The sequence below is a fragment of the Gasterosteus aculeatus genome, chromosome 6 (genome assembly GCF_964276395.1).
Source record: "Gasterosteus aculeatus chromosome 6, fGasAcu3.hap1.1, whole genome shotgun sequence".
Taxonomy (NCBI): Eukaryota; Metazoa; Chordata; class Actinopteri; order Perciformes; family Gasterosteidae; genus Gasterosteus; species Gasterosteus aculeatus.
Window position 1 is genome coordinate 16,128,311 of NC_135693.1, and position 15,598 is coordinate 16,143,908.

General features: G+C 46.0%; 3 protein-coding genes across 14 annotated transcripts in view; 2 read left to right on the forward strand and 1 right to left on the reverse strand.

Annotated features, from left to right (window-relative positions):
• cep170aa (centrosomal protein 170Aa) overlaps positions 1–12,395 on the forward strand; it is a 32,393-nt gene extending 19,998 nt beyond the window's left edge. For 3 of the 12 annotated variants that reach the window (XM_040178714.2, XM_040178715.2, XM_078104981.1), the window contains 13 exons: positions 1,994–2,341; positions 2,513–2,802; positions 4,021–4,113; positions 4,575–4,692; positions 4,910–6,451; positions 6,674–6,724; positions 7,728–8,001; positions 8,166–8,397; positions 8,777–8,944; positions 9,038–9,126; positions 9,217–9,310; positions 9,419–9,470; positions 9,720–12,395. In XM_040178714.2, coding sequence (XP_040034648.2) covers positions 1,994–2,341; positions 2,513–2,802; positions 4,021–4,113; positions 4,575–4,692; positions 4,910–6,451; positions 6,674–6,724; positions 7,728–8,001; positions 8,166–8,397; positions 8,777–8,944; positions 9,038–9,126; positions 9,217–9,310; positions 9,419–9,470; positions 9,720–10,045 — 3,677 coding nt within the window. In that variant the 3' untranslated portion in view covers positions 10,046–12,395. The remainder of the gene's footprint in view (positions 1–1,993; positions 2,342–2,512; positions 2,803–4,020; positions 4,114–4,574; positions 4,693–4,909; positions 6,452–6,673; positions 6,725–7,727; positions 8,002–8,165; positions 8,398–8,776; positions 8,945–9,037; positions 9,127–9,216; positions 9,311–9,418; positions 9,471–9,719) is intronic. The other 9 variants (XM_078104978.1, XM_078104979.1, XM_040178719.2 and 6 more) reach the window with 7 other exon arrangements.
• A 630-nt stretch (positions 12,396–13,025) lies between these two features.
• Positions 13,026–14,235, reverse strand: hint1 (histidine triad nucleotide binding protein 1). The gene is made up of 3 exons (XM_040178731.2): positions 14,075–14,235; positions 13,472–13,576; positions 13,026–13,318 (listed from the first exon to the last, which is right to left on the reverse strand). The coding sequence occupies exons 1-3, from the start codon at positions 14,183–14,185 to the stop codon at positions 13,154–13,156; spliced, it is 381 nt and encodes a 126-aa protein (XP_040034665.1). The 5' UTR covers positions 14,186–14,235; the 3' UTR covers positions 13,026–13,153.
• Positions 14,235–15,575, forward strand: lyrm7 (LYR motif containing 7). The gene is made up of 5 exons (XM_040178733.2): positions 14,235–14,351; positions 14,561–14,633; positions 14,733–14,803; positions 15,024–15,105; positions 15,200–15,575. The coding sequence occupies exons 1-5, from the start codon at positions 14,334–14,336 to the stop codon at positions 15,268–15,270; spliced, it is 315 nt and encodes a 104-aa protein (XP_040034667.1). The 5' UTR covers positions 14,235–14,333; the 3' UTR covers positions 15,271–15,575.
• Positions 15,576–15,598: the final 23 nt, after the last annotated feature.

The following is a 15,598-nucleotide window of genomic DNA, read 5'->3' on the forward strand; positions in this document are numbered from 1 at the left end:
AATTCGGGAAGAGGATACTGAGCCACAGATTTTGATTTGTAAGCATCGAGGTGAGTGTTTCTGTTCTTGCTGTACAGAGCAGTGTAGGATAAGTACTCTATATTTTTGCTATTCATATTTGAACATGAACTGTGTTATTGTAGCCTCAGAAAATGTGATTTGGATCAACGCTATAAATGTGTGTTAAATAGGTGATAGCAATTTTGATGTGTGATAAGTATTTAATGAGCATTGATATTTCATAGTAAAAGCTTCACAGATGCACAACTCTTCAATATTGCCCGAGCATATTAGTACGTTCTTACACAGCACAGCTTTGCTGGCTGTGCAGGCATGTTGAGTAAGTGCATCCTTGTGTTGGGTGCTGGGTTGTGTGTGTTTTTGTGCGCTCCCGTGTGAGTCATGGCGTGGCGAGCGGAGCAGAGCGCTGGACTCTCACAGATAACTCTGTTCTGCTGCTGCCCTGCAAACGACTTCTTTGTCCGGGGGGACACAGCGTGAAAAACCTGCCTTCCTCAGCCTGAGTGGTGGTCTGACCTGCAGCGACTCTTGGCTGCTTTACTCCCTCGTTCCATTTCTCCTTTTAATGAAATATATGCAAACAGTGATAAAAGACAGGAAAGATGACGTAGCTGAGTGGTGGAATGTGGAAAATGAGCTGCAATGTCTGAAATTTGCCCACGGCCACAGAGCTATTGGGATACCCCGATAGTACTGTACTTCAATGAAACAGCCATTTAATATTTTACTTGATACATTTGTCAACAAAAAAAACAAAAATCAGAAGAGCCTGAAATGTCTTTCTGAAAATCTTGAGTTAGAATGTGACAACGTTATTGTGTACCACAACACCTTAATATTTATATAATACAGCCCTATGAAAAGACGACAAACAGTGAATTATGTCCCAGAAACACTGTATTGTCTGACTGCACCCCCCCTTCCTTTACACAGGCCTTCTATTGTAAATACAAAGTGTTGAATCGAGACTGTGACATCTCCTCCAGAGCTACAAAAGACATTGTACAACTGCCTCAGTGGTAGAGGGGTTGTCCTTCAATCTGAAGTTTGATACATACAACCTACATACCAAGCATGGTCGCAGTGGATGAATGGTTGAGAGTCCATTTATTTCTAATTGCCCCTCCAATATAGTACAACAACCCCGGCCTCCTTCTAGTAAGAATCCCCCTCTCTGATTGGCCTTTTCTTTCCTCCCACTTAATTCAGTTCCTTCTACTTTCCCATCCTACCTCCTTCCCAGTTGAGCCTCCCCCTTTTCTTTCCCACTTCCCCTCCTCCTCCAGCGCTTTCTCCCAGCTTCCTCCTCCCCGTGTTCTCCTCCTCCTCCCCTCCCCCTTACCGCCCTCCCGCTGGCAGTAGGCAGGGCCAGTAAGCGTGTGGGTGGCTTGTCTGGATTAGGGTGACCCACTACCTTCCTTCGCACAGCAGGGAGAGGACACGCGGACTCAACCCAGACTGAGCACTTTTTAGAAATAGCAGTCATGTGGTAGGTAAAGCAGGCCTGTGAACGTGGGATCTGTTTTGAATGATTCGATTCAGGCCACGGCTGAAAGTTCATTAGGACCTCAATGTTTAACTGACATTCGTTTAATGTGGCGTCGGTATCCACAGTGGAATTACTCTTAGACTTGATTCTGTGCTGTAATCTATATGGGACTTTTTTTCTTCTTCTTCTTCGTGATTGCTTCATTTGAGTGGACGTCTGTACTCACGCACATTGTCGCTTCCCCTTGCACTCTACTGCTGTATTGTATCTCTATGAACAGCTGTTGTGTGTTGCTGTACACGTGGTATGAAATGGATTTAAGAAGTAGTTAATGTAACATCCTACAGGTTACCATAACATCTAACTAGGTTACACGTTGTAGATCATCATTATTAACATCATTATTTAGATTTGACATATTCATTCAGTGTCACGTGGAATGCTGTCAACTCAACAGTGTTCCCTCTTTTTGTGTCCTGACAGGCAGCAAACATGAGGACGGCACCCAGAGTGACTCAGAGAACGGACTAGGCCTGCGTTTCGCCAACCGCCGCCACGCCCTGGAGGAGCGCCTGAAAGCGGCGCACGGCCTGGTGGGAGCAGGAGGGGGCAACTTGGCGGCCAGCGCGTCCAGGACAGGCGGCAGCCGCACGTCCTTCATGATCGAGTTCTACGACGAGGAAAACCACCGCAAGCGCCGCTCGTATTCGTTCTCCCAGGCTGCATCACTGCAGGGGCTTGGAGCCGGTGGGGAGGGACTATTTCCTCAGCCCCCCTCTCACCCGAAGGTGTTCAGCATTTCCACCTCTGCAACTACAGCCTCGGACTCAGGTAATAGCACAGTTTCATCACGTCCGCTTGTTTGAAAGTAAAAAAATAAAGTAAACGTGTTTGGGGTTAATCTCCAGAAGTGGCAGTAAGTTGTTTAATTAGTGGCTCAGCTGTGAACTTTAGATCCTCTGTTGATTATTTCTTTCGTGTTCCACATTCGGTTACCGGCAGGTAGAGTCCCGGCTCCGATACCGGCGACCGTGACCGCGGGAGCGCCCACGGCGGCCCGCGTGCTTCTCAAGCAGAGGTCCGAGGACCAGAGTATCGGTCGCAGCTCGGCCAGCACCGGGCTGGCGACGGGCAGCCCCACCAGCCCCAGCGAGGACATCTCGGTCGTGGGGAGGGCGGCGGGAACTGCCGGAGGGGAGACAGCGGATGACCACAGCGATAAGGGGACCTACACTATCGAGCTGGAGAACCAGAACGCGGAGGAAGAGGAGGCCAGGCGCATGATAGACAAGGTAGTGTTAACCGCGAAAACACACTTATCTCAAAGAAGAGTAACTGTTATTTTGGTAAATATTAAGAAAAGGTTTATTTAAAGATCCCTCTCATCACCCCGGAAAACATAAACATCCTCCTTGGAGCTTTATTTTGCTATTTGTGGTCGTAAAAGAAGGAAGTGGAATGGCAAGAGTTAAAATTTTAAGAATTAAACTATTTCTGCAGCATCGCTGTAGAGAAGAATTTGACCGAGCACAAACAGACTGCAGCAAGGTTAATAATCTCTTTATTAGTGCTTCGTTTGTATTTTTGGGGCTAGAAAATCCTTTGAGAATGGTTTATGTCGTAACCGCTACTAGCAAAGCTATCATCTCTCTGGTCGCCTCGCTTGACCTGCACTCCGTCCTCTCCGTCCCATTGGTAGTCCTGATGCTTCTGCAATAACCCGCGGAGACTTGCCTCAACAAGCGCCGCCCTGTTTAGCTAAACGACGCCCAGGGGAGGCTGAGAAACCGCCACATGCTCCTCGCTGCAGCCCCTGTTCTGTTTCACCACTTCACGGCCATGTTTGAAGGGGGCAAAGCAGCACGCTCGGTGACAGATTGTTTCATCTTAGTTTCAGGATGAAAAACTAAAACTAGTGGACAAGCCAACACTTCTTTTGACCATCAGGGATTAAAATCATTCTTAAAAAAGAGCCACGGCAGCTCAGCTGTTTCAGACACATGTCCAGTGGTCTTTTTGTTGTTGCCAATTGTTTATTACATGGACAGGATTTAAACGGTTCTAAATAACATCTAAAAGCAGCACCTTTAAGTGTTATATACAGGTGTTATCGCAGTGACTATAATGAGTGGGTTGTATTTCCAGTCTTTGTTAGTCTTACAGCATCACATTCAAAACTGCAAGAGTGCTATGCTAATTTGTGTAATTAACTGACAACCTAATAGGCACACTCCTCGCAGTCTGTCCGCTCTCGTTTCCCTCTCTCCCTTTTGTAAATGTAAATGTGTGTGTGTCATTTCTGTTGCCATGGTACTGGACTATCAAGTGCACATCGTTGCTTTAATTGAACAGCATCTTTCATCCACTCACTTGTATTTTGAGCATCAAGAGGACTATATAATGATATTAGAATAGTGTTTATGCATCATGACATTTGCATGCCTCATACTTAGATAAATGTCCATCTCTCACCAGCTCTTGTCCCCTCTTGCTTTTTCCAATACTTGTAGGTGTTTGGTGTGCAGCAGAACCAGGACTCCTCTAGTCTTTCAGACCTGAAAGGAGAAGGGAAAGGAAAGGAGACCACAGAGACGGGGAAAGAGGTAGAAAACATACTTCATGTGTTTTCACATATACAAGATTGTCCGTTACTACAGTATTAATGTAGGCCTCTCAGGCCTGTGTAGTTTAACAGAGTCATGGCTGAGACAAAGAACCGTGGCTGAGTGTCATAATGTGAGTTCTAATCCCTCCCATAGCTTGACCGCTTTACTCCACTAGCCTTTTCATGGGAGTAGTCTGGTCCTCCCAGAGACTGACCTAGATGATACTGAGATATGGCGAGACACGCTCGGCCCTTCAGGCAATTCAAGAGAGCAAGGAGTGTTTGAGCATTTTGTATCTAAGTCATTTACATGTGTCACACATTTTACAATAAGTGACAGACACTCTTGATGATAAGGTGGTAGTGGGCACTCTTTATTTTATGCCACTACCAATTGCTCTTTTTTTAAACTGCTTTCTTACTCTCTTGTCACCCCACCCCCCCTCTCTTGTCCCTTAGGCTCTTCCTGGAGACTCGAGTTGGGTCTCTCAGTGGGCCAGTCTCGCTGCCAATCACACCAGGACCGACCCAGAGGGCTCAGGAGCAGAAACAGCCGCCTTCCTCCACAAAGAGAGAGGTACATGTTCACTTGACTCTCAAAGGATGAATAGCTGTATGAATTAGTGGAACAAATTAATAATATGGAGGAAATTATGTTTTTTTTGTTATAGTAAACAGTTTTCCCTACAGGCATGTATATCACAAAGCAGCATGTGAAGTCACTTTAATTAGCTTATAATTAATGTAGAAAAAGCTTTAATCTGCGTTGAGTGACTTTGTCCTTTGTCCTGCAGGAACTGAGGCCTTTGAGTCCCTCAGCAGAGACGAATCCTCTTCCAGTCTAACCGACCGTAAGCGCAGGACCCTCCCCCAGCTCCCTGTGGATGACCCCCGGGCTAAGTCCAGCACCAAAGCTCTTGGGCTGAGGTCAGAGATCGGGGAGAAACAGGACACTGAACTCCAAGAAAAAGAGAACAAGGGAGACGGGGAGTCCCCGACTCCCATGAGGGACGGTGTGATGGCCAGCAAACGGAAACAAAGCTCCACCTCCTCCCCGTCCAAGGCTGCTCTGCGGTCCTCTGGCACCCCCGAGCGCAGGAAGAGGTCAGAGGAGAGGAATGGAGGAGAGTCGGGAGGAGAGAAGTCGGAGAAGCCTCTAGTGCGCCAGGGCAGCTTCACAATTGAGAAGCCCAGCGCTAGTGTCCCAGCGGAGCTCATCCCACGCATCAACCGAGGGAGCAGCGGGCGGGAGCGCAGCGACTCGGTGGGCAGCATGGATACGGCCACGCTGCTGAAGGACACCGAAGCCGTCATGGCATTCCTGGAGGCCAAACTAAGAGACGAAAACCAACTAGAGCAGAAAGGTAGCAAAAAGGGCGTCCCGCCTCGTACCGACTCCATCTCCCCTGAGTCCGATGTCGACACGGCCAGCACAGCTAGTCATGTGACCGGGGTGGCAGAGAGGAAAGCGCCAGGTGGCGGGGAGCATAAACGGCGTTCCTTCAGCAGCATGCATCGGGAAAAGAGCAACATGAGCACCGCTTCCAAGACTAGTGTCGCCAACGCCAGCGCCCGTGATCGCTTGGACAGGAAGGCTAAAACAAGAGGTGGCGAGGTGGCGAGCCGGACGGACACGCGGCGCCCTGTTCAGCCGTCCTCCGCCTCCTCCAGAGCGCGCCGGCCTTCTCAGGATCTCACCGACGACGACCAGAATTCTTCCTTCCCCATCTCCGACATCCTCTCCTCGGACCAGGAGACCTACTCTGGACCTCTGGGGCGCTCGGCACACGGACGCGGCTCAGACGATTTTCTGCATTCCAAAGCCGACAGCAGGTCGGCGAAAACGTCTGCCGGCGGGTCCTCGAAAACCAGGAGCACTCTCCAGGCAGCGACCAGCGCCTCCCTGAGCAAGCAGGCCGGACTGCCTCAGCCGCGGCCCACAAGGGCCTCCCTCCTCCGCCGCGCCCGGCTGGGCGACACTTCTGACACCGACCTGGCCGACGCAGACCGCGCGTCCGTGGCGTCCGAGGTCTCCACCACCAGCTCCACCTCTAAGCCGCCATCCGGTCGGAAAGGGCTGTCGCGACTGGACCTGCTGGCTCAGCCGCGTAGGACTCGCCTGGGCTCCATCTCGGCCCGCAGTGACTCCGAGTGCACCATGACACGCAGCTCCACCTCCTCCCCCCGCCTGTCGGCTGAGACCGCTCTGCGCCTGGGCCTGCGCTCGTCGACACCGACCGAGAACAGGCTGACGCCCCGGATGAGGGCCAACAGCGTGTCGAAGCTGAACGAGGCCAAGAGTAAGAGCGCGGCCTCTGGGTACTGCTCTCCTACAGGTGAGCACATCCGCTGGATAACCCGTTTCTGGTTTTATCTCATGAATTGTTGGAAAGGGGTTACTGGGAAATGTAGAGGAGGTTTTTGTAATAGTGATAGATAAAGATAATGTGCTGTAAGAATCAGGTCCACACAGTCTGCACCGTTGCATCCCTCATTATGTGTCTGTCAGCATTTTCACTGTGTTGTGACACATTTGTGCGTTGGTTGTCATCGTCCAGAAAGCCCTCAGCCAGAACCTGAGGGCGGTGATGAAGAGGAGGAGCTAATGGGTACTGTAGATCTGTAGACAGTGTGTGTGTGTGTGTGTGTGTGTGTGTGTGTGTGTGTGTGTGTGTGTGTGTGTGTGTGTGTGTGTGTGTGTGTGTGGATCTGGTGTCAGGCCTGGGTCACAGCAACAGAAGCAACTCAATTCTGCTAATTGATTTTAAGTCCTATGTTAAGGAACATAAACACTTGGATATTTTACAGATTTTAGATCAGCAATGTGTTTGGAATAGTTTGCCAGATTTAAAAGTCTTGTTTTTAAAGTAATTTCCGTGGGTAAAGTTGTAAAGTGCGGTGACCCAGGTCTAGCATACGTTGCCGCATTAACTCTCCGTCTCCACGTTCATCATGTGTTGCTCTGATGAAGACCCATGTTCTCCTCTTGGACCTTAAACCCATGTGTGAAGGGTTTTGGGGTTGAGCTCCACCTTGTGGGCATTTGTATTCATGACATTTTGTCCCATTTTACCTCGAGACAAACAGAGCATGGCGTTGTCTCATCATGGTGCAGCTACATTAATGCAGCTGGTCCGTGACCTTTACCATTTTGCGCTATGAAGGTTTCACAGGACTTGCTTTTGTTGGCTGCTTGGAGCTTGTAGATGAACTCACGTAGAGTTTATCATTGCTGCAATGTGGTTTTATCAGCACTAAAATAGCACACCTGATTAACATCAATTTAACAAGTGAGATACAAAAAGAGAATCCAGAGCTTCGCTTCAACAATCTTTATGATTCATAGCCCCACATTTTTTATTTTCACCTGGACTAGATTGCAGAAAATCTTTGTAAAATATGGTATATCCACATTTTTATTTAGGTATAAAGATCCTTACTGTTCTATGATTAACTACTTGCACAGTATTTGAATTGTGCACATCGAAGCAGGATTATCTTGACCTCAGTCTCTCGTCCTCTAAAGCACGTCTATTAACTTCATGAATAACAAATGTTTTAATAAAGTGACTTAGTTCTGACGGAACATATTGTCCCTCCGTGTGCCTTCAGTATCCAGCAGCAGCAGATGGCGACGTCTGCCGCCGGAGTACGGCTCCACCTCAGAGGAAGAGTTTGGCTCCAACCGCAATTCTTCGAAGCACGCAGGCCGCACCCACATGCGTCCTCATCACCTCGCCCCACACCGCGGCTCCAGACCGGGCACCGCCGCGAGCCCGGCCTCCACCGCGGTGACCGGTCCGGGTGGAGGGGTGATCAAACACCGCATGAAGGAGCAAGAGGAGTACATCAAGGACTGGACAGCACACAGCGAGGAGATAGCCAGGTATTGATCTGCACAGATTTGCTTAATATTGGCTAAAGAAATGATACATTCTTGCATCAAAGTAACGTTTTAATGTCGTTGTCGTACAATGTTGAATAAGAGCTGCTGTCAATGCCTTGACTTGTGTTTCTAAAGACCTCCTCCATCTGTCTGATGGTTAACAGGTTATTCCCCTGTGTGCGCAGGATCAGCCAGGACCTGGCTAAGGACTTAGCCATCTTGGCCCGTGAGATCCACGATGTGGCTGGCGAGATCGACTCGGTCAGCTCATCGGGCACGGCGCCCAGCACCACCGTCAGCACCGCCGCCACCACCCCGGGATCGGCCATCGACACCCGGGAAGAGGTAGGCCCTGCACGTCCCACGCAGCCGGACATACAGGAGAGCATGAGAAAGGTGCCCGCTTTTTCTTCTTCTGTCATTGCCTTACTGCGTGTGCTTCCATCGCGCCGCTGCCATCCCTCCTGTGTTGCTTGGATTAAAAATGGCCTCTTTTTTGCTTGACAACTTTTCATCTGCTTTGAGAGTTTTTTTTTAATACTCTTCCATCTGGTCCACTTTTATTCCTGTATTATTTTTGCCATGAAAGGATTTACTTTTTTTAATAGTGGACATTTAAAAGCTTTCATGCGGCTTATCAGTCTTTCACACAGTTCATAATTCCTTCATTTCTCCAAAAGCTTAACTCTGTCGAACAATGCGTGTATAACTTTGTGAGGAGGTTTTTGATTTTAATTCCTTTGTCCCTTCTACCTTTCGGTCTGTCTTTGCGCAGTTGGTGGATCGCGTGTTTGACGAAAGCCTGAACTTCCGAAAGATCCCGCTTGTGATTTCAACCAATAAGGCGCCAGAGATCAACGGCAAGCCAGTGGAGCTCCGCCCCCGGGCCCCTGACAGCCAGGAGCCCCGAGCTCTAAGGAGACGCACCTGGAACCGGGAGGAGGTGAGCATGACCTCAAAAATGTACCAACATGGAGGTTTCCACCAGGCAAAGCAAATACGTTGTTAAAAACCTGCCGTCTGTCTCTGTTTTCAGGCGGTGTTGGACAGCTTGGTGCTCAATTCAGTTTCTCAGCTGTCCACCAAGATCAGGAACTCCATCGATAAAACTGCAGGAAAAATCAGGTATTTGTACTATCTATTCACAATGTATTGATGCCTCTGAGTTGCTTCGTATAAACAAACTGTGACATGTGTCCTGTTATTTCTATTCAGGATTTTGTTCAAAGATAAGGACAGAAACTGGGACGAAATTGAGAGTAAACTGCGATCGGAGAACGACACATCACTCCCGAAATCCTCCAACAAGGTGCAGAAACCGATCTGCCTGAGTAAAGATTTAGTGAAGAAAAGTGCAGAGTGTTATTGGGAGCTAATACTCTTCTTTTTTTTTGTTGTTTTTTGTTCCCCTCCGCAGGAGATCTCCTCTATTCTGGTCGAACTGAAGCGAGTTGAAAAGCAGCTGCAAGGTAAACAAATGTGAAACACAGCAGAGAAAGAAGAGAGAATCTCTGAACACATATCCGTAGTATTTCCATATTCATGACTATATGTGCAAAATAGATCTTACGTTATTACTTGTCATGAGTTAACACTCAAAAACATAATGAAACAAGATAGGAAAATAGGTTTTCAAGGCCTTTAATACAAACAATATATGATCTAAATCCCAGGATTACTTTAGCTTTGATTGCATGTATACATCTTCTCTGTCCCAGTGATCAACGTAATGGTGGACCCAGACGGGACTCTGGACGCCCTGGCCTGCCTCGGCCTGACCAGCCCCACCAGTCCTACCAAGCCCCAAACCGCCAAAACAACCCTCCCTCCCGCCTCCTGCCCCGCGTCTGCTCTCTCAGCCAAAGAATCCCTGCCGGCCATCCCCCCCGGAGCCGGAGGGTCAGCGGCCGCGGTGACGGCCTCTACCGGCGGCGCGGGGGAGACGGCGCGGGACTCCGGCGTAAGTCTGGGGTCGGCGGGAGTCGGAGGACTGTCCTTCAAGCGCATATGGCCGAGTGGAGAGGAGGCCATCGCACAGAAGTGAACAGTGCTAAGTGAATAAAGTGCAGGCCGGATTGCAGTGCAGCTGGCTGGGGATCAGTGGTTGGCAACAATGAAGCATCTGCCGACTGCACCAGTCTAGGATTGTGGGTGTAATATAAATACAACATAGCTGAGGTGCTACCAGATCTGGACGGTAATGAACTCCTTCAACTCACTCACACCCTCAACTTACAAAATTGTGACGATGTATATTCACTCGATGGAGTTCACCCGTGAATGGTCAGGATGGAGTCGCGTCATGATATTTTGAATATACTTTCTGGCGGACAGAAGGCGTCCTGGGTGCTCTCTCAGTGGACGGACCTCTGTGGTTGTACAGTCTCCGCTCTCCTCCTCTTGCCTTCTCCATGTGTCTGGACCCTACCTACACTGAGGACATGCCTTAAAACACATCCTTGATAGTCCCCCTCAGATAATACACAGAACATCTCTTCAGACTTTAATTCAGTACTTTCAGACAGAATGTGTTACTTGTAATACAACAACCGTGGCTTTTATTTTATTTACACTACGATGAAACACTGCAGTGATTTATCGGCTATTGTTCCAGGAGTATTTCAGCAGCCTTAAGGAACCACTGACAAACCACACAGTCACACAGACATGATTAATGTCTGAAGCTGTTCACTAAGCAGGAAGATGTTCTTTTTTTTTAAACTCTAACCGTCCATTGACGCTTCTCTGAAACTGACCCTGTGGAAAAGGATTTGTAGTGCCTCCCCATCTCATTATGTTTTACTCTCTGCCTCCCTCCCTTTCTCTCCCCAGTAGTTTGGATAAAAAGTGCTTCACTCCAGTAGCATGTCCAGGACGGAGCGCTGAGCTTCTTCTCCTGCGAGTTGGTGTCTGTGTTGATCTTACTAATACTGAATAGTAGTTTTAAACAATAGTAACGGCCTTGGGGAAACCAATGATCATGTTGAGACATAATATTCACTTACCAAAGTTAACGCGTTTGTTGATATTGCCATTTTGAAACAGTTGAGCCATTTTGAAATTCATCTGTTGTGCAAAAGCCTGGGAATCTTTATTTAAAATATGGCGGTTCATCGTACATATCTCGCCCTCTTCAGTCCACCCGTCTTCTTCAAATATCCAGACTAAAGCTTTTTCCTTATAATGAAAGTTTAATCTGCCGTATCTTTTTTGCGATCCGTGTGACGTATCCATGTACTGCACTGCATCCACTCAAGTGTCCCATGAGTTCTAATTGGCTTTTTAAAACTTTGTACAGTCACGGCTGATCTGACATGTTTTTAAAAATGTTGAGCAAAGAAAATATTTCTTTGAACTAAATATTTTTTAATATTTAGATACTGGTATTTTGGATATTGTAGACTTTTACTTGTTAATGCATCGACTACATTTCATTCCTTTTTACCAGCCCAAGTAAAAACAAAAACTGAACATGCAAAAGCCGCTGGAATTGGTTTTCATTCAATTCTTGTCTAAAAGAACGGCGGCAACCTACGGGGAGGCTTTTCGTGGGTCAAAATGCATCTGTGAGGAAGGTCGGTGAGTAGACATGGACACGTCTTATAATAAGTGGCTTCGTATTATCGGTGTTTGTAGTTGCTTTGCTCTATTTCCACCGAGGCGACACGTTTGAGCGCACTGACGCTGTAGTAATGCAGAGGACGCACTGGTAACCTTTCCCCCATTCGCTGCTGTTCTAGTTACTTTACGGGGGACCAACCACTTCCTGAGCCTCTCTTCAGATGATAGTCTGTGTTAGAGTAAGACAACTTAAAAGCAGTGTGTTAGTACTTAGATATTAGTGAGTTTAGGTGCCAGAATACGTGTTCATTTCCAGTTCCTCTCTATACGCTTCTGTACAATGTTTTTCAATGCCTCAAAGTGCCCGTTTTTTTCTATAGAAGGGCATCAATTGAAAGAAAAGAAAAAGACATAGCTGTCTAAAAAGATTTCTCTTATTTTGCACATCAGATTGTGGTGTTTTTCATTCAGAAGTAGTGAAGAAGCAGTGGAAGGCTGCATTCTGTGTCAAAGGATTTGACCGAGAACATCAAAAGTGATGCCTTTCCCCTCTGGAACTATTCTGTCTGTACAAACGGAACCTCTTATCATCCTTTTTTTTTGTTACTTTCCCTTCCCTTTTTTTTAAAGGAAATGTTATTAGGGGACTGTGAATGCCTGGTACATGTTTATTTTTAAATTCTACATGTCATCTTATCAGTGTTTTTTGTCATTTTTGTAAAGAAATAACAATTTTATTTATTTTTTGTTTAATATTTTGTGAATGTTTTCATGCGTTTTATATTTGTTCAACTCTGCATTGTTTCTTACTGTTAATAAAACAGAGCCATTCACTTGTTTCTCTATTTTTATTTGACCGGGCATTAATAAATACTATGGGATTCTGTTTTACATTAGTTTTTAAACTGTGTCTATACACAGACAGCTAATCAACACCACTTCTGATAAGAAACCAATATTCATAGTTTCAAAAACTGGATTGTATAAAAGACTCAACAGGTACTTTTAAATCAAAGAAAAAATATGCTTACTGATTAAATGACCTGTGATGCCGGAACTCTGGTAAACATTTGCATGATAAGGGTTTGACTGTAACATAGAAATGTCCACCATAGACTGGACTATTAATGTGGTATTACTCCACTAAGTGACGTGCTTAATACAAAGGACCAAACTCTATTGTACTAGAGCTGGGTAGAACATGGTAACAGAGGACCGAGTGCATCTCACTAATGGGAAACTATAACGTGAGACCTGCAGCAGCAGCAGCAGACAACACTCTGCACACAATGAATAGCAGGCCAGTCCTGTTGTTCACTTGGATGCTTGCAAAAGACACCCAGGGAACGTGAGGAGCCGTGTAGTACTAACAAAATAAATAACACGATAGAAATAGGCCACACGGTTAAAGTTTTCATCATATTAAAAATTTAAGATAAAGACAAACTCAATTCAAACTCAAATTCAATGTTGTGAATTGCATTTTATTATCCTTGCTGAATTTACCAGGTTTTTGTTTTGACTCTTTATTTCCAACGACAAACCGGTTTGGTGGACGGTGAAGACACTGGTGTGAGCTGGGAGACGGGGTTTAACCGGGGGGCCACTTCATTACGCGTCCCCCCAGGACGTGGATGTGGATGTGGTAGACGGACTGGCCTCCGTCCGGCCCGTCGTTGACGACGATCCTGTAGCCGCTCGACAATCCCGCATCCTGAGCGCACTTCTTTGCAACTATCATCATGTGGCCCAGCAGCTAAGGGACAGAGGTAGAATTAATGAGTGACAGTTATGTGTTTATAAGCATGTACCTGGATTACAATGTCTAGTGGTCTCATTGGTGACGGACAAATCAGCGAAAGTGGGGAGCAATAACTGTACGAGAGCTGGGACAAACAATCACCCTTACCTCGGCATCGCCATCCTCCGCTTTGGACAGTTGAATAATTGGCTTTTTTGGGACAACGAGGATGTGAGTGGGAGCTTGGGGAGAAATATCAGGGAAGGCCACACACTGAAATATAAATAAAACATGTTAGGAAGTATCTATGGCCTCATGAATTATGGGTAATCACATATTCAAAAAAGAAACATCTATTTTATGTGTCTCGATGGGATGTATTGACATTATGGACATTGCACCCAGTATTTGTGTATCGTTATGTTGAAATTGAGGTTATTTAGAGGGAAGCCAACTGCCTGCAGATGCCAAGTGGCAGCAAATGCAACATGAGAAATCATACTACTTATGCAGAACTATGGATATGGTTTTTGCTTTTTCTTAGCGCAAAAGTGCATTTTGTTTACGAAAACAGTTTGGGTTCTGGTGTTATTCTATGTATAACTACTAAAAGGTACAGACAACACACCGGTCCAAATTACAAAATGTAAAGTAAGGTAGTCAGTTTCTGCAAAGCTAGCGTTGAGCTAACGTTAGCTGGACGTCACCTGTAAATAGCAATGACTTCTTGCAGACAAATTGTGTGTCTGAGTGAAGGTTTTTCCTGCATACCTTGTCATCTTCGTAGAGGAATTGTACAGGGATCTCTTTGCGTATAATTTTACCAAATATTGTGTCTCCGCCCGGTTGGGCCACCTGCGCTTTTGCCATTTCATCAGCCATGTTGGCGCATATGAGCCGTCTTCAGCGCCGTTGTTGGGTTCGTGACACTACAGCGAAAACCCATTGGCTGCCAAAACGCGTCATTTCAAGGCTCTGTACTGATTGGACGTTGTCAGTCCCAACCCGGAAGTGAGCTAAAGAAGTCAAGATGGGAACTCGTCTGAAGGTGAGCACGGGATACGATCATGCTTTATGAAAAATAACATCAGTAAAACAATGATTTATTTTACTGGTTTGATTATATAAATATTGTAAAAGGTCGATCGCTGAAACTGGCAGAGAACTATCATAAATATCCTCAGTAACAATTAATATCCAAGTAACAATTATCAAGGTCCAGATGTTGCTAAGAGACGGATGTTTGTGTAAATGCAGGTCCTCAACACGTTTAAAGCGCTGCACAGAACAAGGACAGCTGTGTTCAAAGACGATGCCAGAGCCCTGTCAGGTGAGTCATGGAGTCTGTAGGTCTTTGGTTAAATGGATGATGTTTACCAACCCTTTGCAAACGGAAGATGTAACATCTCGTTTGATTCGCCCCCCAAAGCTGCAAGAATAAAGATCAACGAGGAGTTTAGGAAGAACAAAGATGAAACGTCAGAAGAGAACATTGTGAAGGTACAGTGAAAGTACAAAACAGTGTGTTTATATAGATTGAATCTAATTAAATGGGTTTACCACATCAGATAAGCATTTCAGAAACTGTCTGCATATTCCATTGTAATATAATCTATTGATTTGATAACCCAAGAGTACTATGCACAGTAGACCTTTCACTCCTACTCCTGAGAGCTGTTTTTATATTCCGTCTCCGCTGTTTACCCTTCTGCTACTGTAGATGATTAAAATGGGCTCAGACGTGGAAGCTGTTCTTCGCGAGACAGTGATGCAGATGGAACATGTTGGAGAGAAGAAACTCTGTATGTTGTTCTATTTCTTTCTAAAAAAATTAATCTTTCTGAATGATCACATTCTAATGATATTTCCTAATGTTTCTCCCTTTCTCTGTCTTAGTGCTTCGACCTAGGGAGAGTCTTCTACTAGAAAATGTACCCTATTGTGACCAGCCCAGGAGAAAGTCATGAGAGACCATCTCTTTGCATCTTTTTCGCTATGTAGTACCCATAAACAAGGAGCATTTTAAAGATCATCGCTGTATGGACAAATGGCCTGTTTTGATTCACTGAAGATGTTGACTGTTTTAAGAAGTCTCCGCTATAAACGTGATCTTGTCATTAGCAGTGCAGCATTTTGTCAAATGTAATTTAAATGTATTTTCCTTTTAATTTTGGAGTTTTGTGCCTGCTTGTGATTAAACTTAACTAGGAGGGGGAGGTGTAACTTTTAAAATATTTGATGGTGTTCTGATTAAAGAGCAGTGTTGACTATCTCCATTTGAGTTTATTGTACAAC

Bases quoted from the DNA above. Each gene is read 5' to 3' on its own strand.
- hint1 (XM_040178731.2), bottom strand. From the start codon at position 14,185: ATGGCTGATGAAATGGCAAAAGCGCAGGTGGCCCAACCGGGCGGAGAC. The intron at 13,577-14,074 runs GTATGCAGGAAA...TTTATATTTCAG, and splicing joins TCCTCTACGAAGATGACAAG to TGTGTGGCCTTCCCTGATAT. The intron at 13,319-13,471 runs GTAAGGGTGATT...TCTGTCCCTTAG, and splicing joins CGGAGGATGGCGATGCCGAG to CTGCTGGGCCACATGATGAT.
- lyrm7 (XM_040178733.2), top strand. The intron at 14,804-15,023 runs GTACAGTGAAAG...CTGCTACTGTAG, and splicing joins CAGAAGAGAACATTGTGAAG to ATGATTAAAATGGGCTCAGA. The intron at 15,106-15,199 runs GTATGTTGTTCT...TCTCTGTCTTAG, and splicing joins TGTTGGAGAGAAGAAACTCT to TGCTTCGACCTAGGGAGAGT.